General features: G+C 38.7%; 2 protein-coding genes and 1 long non-coding RNA gene across 3 annotated transcripts; 2 read left to right on the forward strand and 1 right to left on the reverse strand.

Annotated features, from left to right (window-relative positions):
- The first annotated feature begins 2,128 nt into the window (after window positions 1-2,128).
- Window positions 2,129-3,044, forward strand: LOC137578190 (transmembrane protein 70 homolog, mitochondrial). Its single transcript, XM_068291848.1, has 2 exons — window positions 2,129-2,698; window positions 2,753-3,044. Exons 1-2 carry the CDS (start codon window positions 2,183-2,185, stop codon window positions 2,960-2,962), a joined length of 726 nt encoding a protein of 241 aa, XP_068147949.1. The 5' UTR covers window positions 2,129-2,182; the 3' UTR covers window positions 2,963-3,044.
- LOC137578192 (uncharacterized) lies at window positions 2,958-4,271 on the reverse strand. Its single transcript, XR_011032553.1, has 2 exons — window positions 3,338-4,271; window positions 2,958-3,273 (listed from the first exon to the last, which is right to left on the reverse strand). It is a non-coding gene; the product is annotated as an uncharacterized lncRNA (long non-coding RNA).
- A 95-nt stretch (window positions 4,272-4,366) lies between these two features.
- Argk2 (Arginine kinase 2) lies at window positions 4,367-5,940 on the forward strand. The gene has a single exon (XM_068291835.1). It carries the CDS (start codon window positions 4,486-4,488, stop codon window positions 5,686-5,688), a length of 1,203 nt encoding a protein of 400 aa, XP_068147936.1. The 5' UTR covers window positions 4,367-4,485; the 3' UTR covers window positions 5,689-5,940.
- Window positions 5,941-7,216: the final 1,276 nt, after the last annotated feature.

The following is a 7,216-nucleotide window of genomic DNA, read 5'->3' on the forward strand; positions in this document are numbered from 1 at the left end:
TACCGCTTTTCGGCTACTTTTTAACAAAGTCTCTGATTTGTGATCTGTTAGTTGGAGTCCTGCACTGCTTGACCATACTCGCCGCCGCAGCAGTTTTCTTCTCTGCCTTGTGTATGTGTTTATGTAGCGTTGCGTCTGTATGTGTGTGTGTGATCTGCTGCTCTGGTAATTTCAAGCAATAATGTAGAAGGCTGGCGACAGAGCTGTCGGCAGGGCATAGCCGATTTATATTGACTGTAATTATTATCTGATGTTATTGAAATTGATGGATATGATCCTATAAAGTATATATGCCAAGGAACACCTCGATTTCGGAGACTATAGGAGCTAACAGGACCAAGCTTGGAATGTGGTCTCCTTTAGCATGTACAGTGATCAAGTTTGTTTCTTATTTTTCCACGCCCACTTTCATGCCAAATGACAAAGTTTAAATTTTCATCAACAAAACAATAATAGTTTATCTTAAAAGTGTACTTTCTTATTTATAGGTACATTTGAAATGGAGTAGCAATTTAATGGGATGATGTTTCCTCTATCCAAGCCATAAAAACTAAGTATACAAATTTGATCGATGATTTTCAAGATGTGCCTTAATATTCACATGTTTGCCTCAAGAAGGATAGTTACGAAATGTTCTAAGAATTTCGACTATAAAGTTTTTCTTAGAACTATTTCAGCGTAAGTAATTTTGAAATTATCTCCTTTTCTTTGTATTTTTTTAACTTCCTTGATTGGACAAAAGTAAAGATGAATGAAAAAATAAATGGGTTCGAAGATTAGTCCCATAACAGAAGCGTACCTAGGGAAGTAAAATAGGAATAACTTTGCCCCCGAAAGTATGCACCGAGCAGTCTAAGAATCCTTTTTCAAACGCACAATAAATTTTTGTAATTCTTTGAATGGGGGTTCCCGAGAGAATGAAAATAACCCAGTCATTCGTTGAATTCAAAGTATGAACTGATTTTATTTAAAAAGTGTTGTGTATATAAATGAACTCTTAGACTCTAGAAGGTGACAAAATACTTATTCTAATGACCCACTTTTTCGAGAGTTGAAAATTGTTTATGTTTCATGCTCAGCGTCGGTTACTTGATACCGCGCCTTTATTATATTCTTAAGTGCTTTCCACAGAGCAACAATTGTCATATGAATCTTTATGACTTATTTTTGTTTTATGTTTTTGTTTTGTTTTGTGTATTTCATTGGTGCATCTGTTTTGGTGAAGCCATTTCAGATGAACACGATGTTTATTCTTAAACAACCTTGTGTTTAGTCAGAGTTTCAAAGTTAGATCATAATAAAACTGCAATTGACTATTATTAACTAGCCTGTATGAAGCATTATTATAGTTACTGGTAGATGAAATAATGTTTTTGGTCTTTTTATAACAAAGAGTATATAAAAGTTCTGTCTGCTACATTGACATTCATGTATGTATGTATGTATGTATCTATGTTTATATTTACATGTTTTGTATAAATGGATATTGACCACACTCAATAGCATCCTCTGCTATCACACCCACAACCATCAATTGCTATTAATTCGAGCATATTAATTCGAATTTACATATGAAATTTTATATTTGAATGTATGTTTTTTTCCATAAAAGCCACAACCGTCACATTCCACTTGACACTTTTATCCACACCCACGCACAAAAATACTTCGTTAATCAGCCCACCGAATCTTCAACACATTTCTCATTCGATTTAAACAGATTATTAGCCATGACCATCAGTACGGTGGTCACTTGTGCTTAAACAAATAAAATATGTATATGTATATGTTAGTATAGCCAGAGTATACAATTTTTGTTAAATCACCCAAAAAGATACATTTTAAATTACTTTTAGGCACGAAATGATTATTTCGAATTAGACGAAAAAAAACAACTGCTTAATTTTGATTTAATTACATTTTTTTTTCCTCGATATAGCGATAGATTTTTTTTTATTTTCCGCCTTAAACCAAAGACACCATGAATAAACAATATTTCTGCGTTTCCAAAATGATTATTTAAACGTAACTTTCGTTAAGCGCGCTCAGCAGATTCCGATAGTTGAAAGTATCGATAACTGCTCAAAACATCGATAGTTCGATATCGTTAGTGCAATCGAGTGTTCGTTAAACATCTGATTAGTGGCAACTCGTGTATGTTGTAATTCCGAATAGCACTAAAATGTTCGCAATCCGTGGGTCCTTTTCCCATGGAAAAGGATTAACTTCAATTGTTGCTTTCGCGGCTCGAAATGTCAATCTGCCGTCCAGATTGGCTGCAACTTTTACGATTACATCCACCAACACAGCCATTAACTCCTGCCATTCCCGCTTGCACAAACAACAACCACATCAACACAGATGGCTGGCAACACAACCTGGACCAAAGGATTCGGAAGATGGCTTGAAACGCATCTATTATGGGACCCTGGCGCCCCGCATGAAGCTAGTCAAGTTCTTTTCGTTATCAACTAGTTTAGCTGGCCTAGCAGCTCAGCCAATTTTGCTCGAGCAAGGCATGAAGATCGGAGGCACCGGCATGGCCGTGTTCCTTTGTTCCGTAGGTGGTTTCTTTACCTTCGTTACTCCGCTTCTGCTACATTTTATAACCAAGAAATATGTGACGGAATTGCATTACAATCCGATGACAGAAGAATATACGGCCACCACGATATCCCTTTTGCTGCAAAATGTCAAGGTAAGTTTATGTTTATGATTTCCATTTCACATATAAACATTATTTCACACTTAGACCAAATTCAGGCCCAGCGATGTTGACGTACCGGAGGTGCCTGGAATGTTCACTTCATTTATCGTTAACAAGCGTCCATTGTTCGTCGATCCTGCTCTATTTGATGATCCCGAGCACTATGTCCGCATTATGGGCTATGATAAGCCCGTAGACTTTAAGTTAGATTTGAGCGGGAAATCAGAGAACAAAACGAAAAAGAAGGATGTATAGAAAATATTTAAGAACATTTTAATGTGCATAAGGAATGCCCTGATTGTTGAACAATATTAAAAAAAACATTATAAATTCAAAAGACATTCTCTAGTCTGATGTTAGTAACTTATTCCAAAAAGGATTTTCATGTTCTCAGGACTCAAGCAATTTTTTTTGCGACACTCTTGAAGTCGGCGACTGAAACCGCTAAACATCCTTTTGTATTCGTCCTGCTCCGACTCACCCAAGGTATCAAATACATTGTGTTCAGGGACCAAATAAAATGGGAGAAATCCCCGAGTCAGACACTTTTCCATTGATTTGGTAACCTAATTAATTTGAAATGGTATATTTATAATCAAAAATTAAATAGAAATGCGGAATTTCACTTACCCTTATGAGAATATGTCCTGGCGACTCATCCCAGTTGAATGTTTTGTCAGTATCAGCTCTGTTCATAAAGACGCTCTTGATCATGTAACTGATCAAACGGTTCATTTTATTGCCATTACGCATTGCTTTCATTAGACGCAGGGAATCCTTTAGGTTTTGCTTCTCCTTCAAAACCATACGCTCCCAGTAAGGTGCACAAACCATAAACGAACGTGAGTCATCCGCAGCGCCCGGTTTAGTAAACTTGCGAGGTATAGCAAACCACGTGCGATTATAATCGCAAGCCTTTTTCATGCCTTTGGGCCATGCACTGGCCTGAAATTCGAAGGCTGGCACAAAATCAAAGCTAATCTCACGTTTGTGATTACCAAGAGAGGTGGCCACTAGAGTATGAGCTACTCCATAGCCATGACCTGTGTACTCTAACTTATAGGCAGTTTTTCCACATTGGATTTTATGCAGCTTAGGCATCACAGCCTTAATGTTTTCACGATACCAATTTTGAAGTTTTGGGCGGCTCAGAAACTTCTGCCCATTATGGAGTTCCATAAGATTTTCAGGCACATTGGGACCACTGAGACGTAGAGCAACGAAGATTGGATGTTTTTCAAGGACCACTGGCTCCACAATGCACGGTAGCTTGGTCTTTATCAACATATCAAACTCGTCCGGAAGTTCGATTTTGATTTTGTCCAAGGTGCTCCCTGACAAAGCCAGACCATTGAATGCTTCTCGGAAAGTTACGTCTTGTTTAGAGATAGCATTAATAAATGCATTCTCAATTACTTGGGCATCTTCGTGATAAATTTGTCGTTCCTCTGAGTCAATTGATATAGCTTTTAGGACAAATTCAATGCCTTCGCCAAAAGAATAAAAATTATTTGCCATTTCGATGGGTTTAATGAAATGAATGAGTTTCGCTCACTGGTTCACAATAAGGGGGACTCACACAGTTCGAAGTCAGCGAAGTGTGACCAGTTTACATTCAGTATCAAAATGTCGGAAAAGCTTGATTAAAATGGCGTTGCCACTTCCATCACAAAACGTAAACAAAACTTTCTAGAAAAATATAACACAAAATTTATTCAAAGTTCAGTTGGATTTTAAAGTATACGCCTAGAGTAAAATATTTGGAATTGAGTTTAACAATGCTACGATTGCCGTGTCGTCGTATTGCAGCCGGTTGCTACCGTCGGTTGAGTAGCGCAGCTAAAAAGGGACCCGGTGAAGGATCTGGCGAAGATAAAACATCAACTGCTGCCGGCAAGAATGTTTCCCAGGATGTTCTGGCCGAATTGGAGGCAGGCTACAACAGTTTGGCTGCCTCCGATTCAAAGTCTCTCCTAAAGAAACATTTGTCCAAAGACATCTTCAACAGATTGAAAAAGTCGTCAACACCAAGTTTTCACTCTACCCTGTTGGATTGCATTCGATCGGGGTTATGCAATCACGACTCGGGGGTGGGTATCTATGCACCCGATGCTGAGGCTTATAAAACTTTTGCAGACATATTTGATCCGATTATTGAGGACTATCACAAGGGCTTTAAGAAAAAGGATAAACATCCGGAGTCTTGCTTTGGCCACGGCAAGGACTTTCCAAACCTCGATCCGGAGAATAAGTTCATAGTGTCAACGCGTGTCCGTTGCGGTCGATCTGTAAAAAACTTTCCCTTCAATCCGTGCCTTACCGAATATGACTATGGAGAGCTAGAGTGCATGATTGCCAGTGCCCTGGGTACATTATCGGGTGAATACTCTGGTGCCTATATGCCATTAACCGGTATGGACAAGTCGCAACAGCAGAAGCTCATCGACGAGCATTTTCTTTTTAAAGAAGGCGATCGTTTCCTAGAAGCGGCAGGCGCTTCACGTTTTTGGCCAGCCGGTCGTGGCATCTACTTTAACAAGGCTCGAAATTTTCTCGTCTGGGTTAACGAAGAGGACCATATACGCATCATATCCATGGAGAAGGGCGGCGATCTTGGCAAAGTCTATGATCGTATGCTTGGTGGTGTGGAAGCCCTAGGCAAGCATTTGCATTTCAGTAGAGATGATCGCTTAGGTTTCCTCACCTTCTGTCCCACCAATTTGGGTACTACTATACGTGCCTCCGTGCATATCAAATTGCCCAATCTGAACAAAAACAAGGAAGAATTGCAGAAGCTGGCCACCAAGTATAATTTACAAGTTCGTGGCACTAGCGGTGAGCATAGCGAAGCCAAGGGAGGGGTCCATGACATTTCAAACAAACGCCGGATGGGCCTAACCGAATACGAAGCTGTCAAAGAGATGTATGATGGCATTCGTGCCCTAATTGATGCAGAATGTAAGGCAGCAAGCAGTTCCTAAAAATTTATTGTAATACATTAATCATAATTTAAAAAAATTTAGATGTGTATAAGATATATTTCTAAACTGTATGTACCTATTATCAGTTTATGATATAGTTGTAGCTATATTTTACAATCGCTAGTAACTATGACCTTCGGCACTACATGGCAGATAAGTCTGTATGAGGATCAAATTTATACAAATTTTATAAGTACCTGCATTCATTATTATGATAAGGAGGAAAATGTTATTATAATTATTGTTCAAGAAGCTCAAATATGTATACTAGCTTTATACATCATCGGAAATACAGTCAAGGCTGGTCAGTTATCAGGGTTGGGACTTTGGCAATATTCCAAATTAGTAATTTACGTATACGCGTGTTATTTTTATACCATACACCCATAGGGTGAAATGGTATATTAAAGTCGCCAAAATGTATGTAACAGGCAGAAGGAAGCTTCTCCGACCCTATAAAGTATATATATTCTTGATCAGGATCAACAGCCGAGTCGATCTAGCCATGTACGTCTGTCCGTCCGTCCGTCCGTCCGTCTGTATGAACACGCAGATCCCGAAGACTATAAGAGCTAGAGCCACCAAATTTGGTATGTATACTCGTGTAGTATGCACATGTTCAGAGTTAATTGGGATTTCGGCCACGCCCCCTTACGCCCCCAGGAATCACATAAAACTGTTTTTCTTAAAAAGTATGACAGCTAGAGACATCAAATTTAGTTTGTATACCCGATTAGTTAGCGCGCAGAAATTAACTGTTCAAACTTTTTGCCACGCCCCATTACGCCCCCAGGAATCACACAAAACAGTTTTTCTTAAAAAGTATAATAGCTAGAGACATCAAATTTGGTTTATATGCTCGTATAGTTAGCGCGCAGAAACTAATTGTTTAAACTTTTTGCCACGCCCCCTTCCGCCCCCGGAATTTACATAAAAGTGATTTCCTTAAAAACTATGGTAGCTACCGACATCAAATTTAGTATGTAGACTAGCTTAATAGACGCGCAGATATTGGCTATTTAAACATTTTGCCACGCCCACTTCCGCCCCCGTAAATTAAACAAAACTGATTTTATAAAAAACAAACAAAGCTAAAGTCACCATATTTAGTATGTATACTGGCTTAGTATGCGCGCAGAGTATATATATTTTCATATTTTGCCACGCCCACTTCCGCCTCTATAATTAAGGAAAAACCGATTTCCTCCTGTATTTTTTTTTGACTATCGCATTCAAATTCGGCAGACTAATTATTCTTATCTATTTCTACAAAACTACCAAATTTGATTGAAATCGGACTAGAGATATGCAAAATATGCGTATGAACGTATTTTACTACGCGGTCCACAAGGCCAGAATTGGACGTTGGCTAGTAGCGGCGCTAGAGTGCTCGTGTGTTTGTAGAATGAGCGAGATAGCACATAGTATAAGACATGTAAAAACAATTTAATAGACATACATTTGGTCTTCGAAATTTGAAATATTTGTTTCACCAGGTGTATGGTATACCCAAGTCGACGAGTCGACT

Source organism: Drosophila tropicalis, unplaced genomic scaffold (assembly GCF_018151085.1).
Source record: "Drosophila tropicalis isolate 14030-0801.00 unplaced genomic scaffold, ASM1815108v1 contig_1190, whole genome shotgun sequence".
NCBI classification, from domain to species: Eukaryota; Metazoa; Arthropoda; class Insecta; order Diptera; family Drosophilidae; genus Drosophila; species Drosophila tropicalis.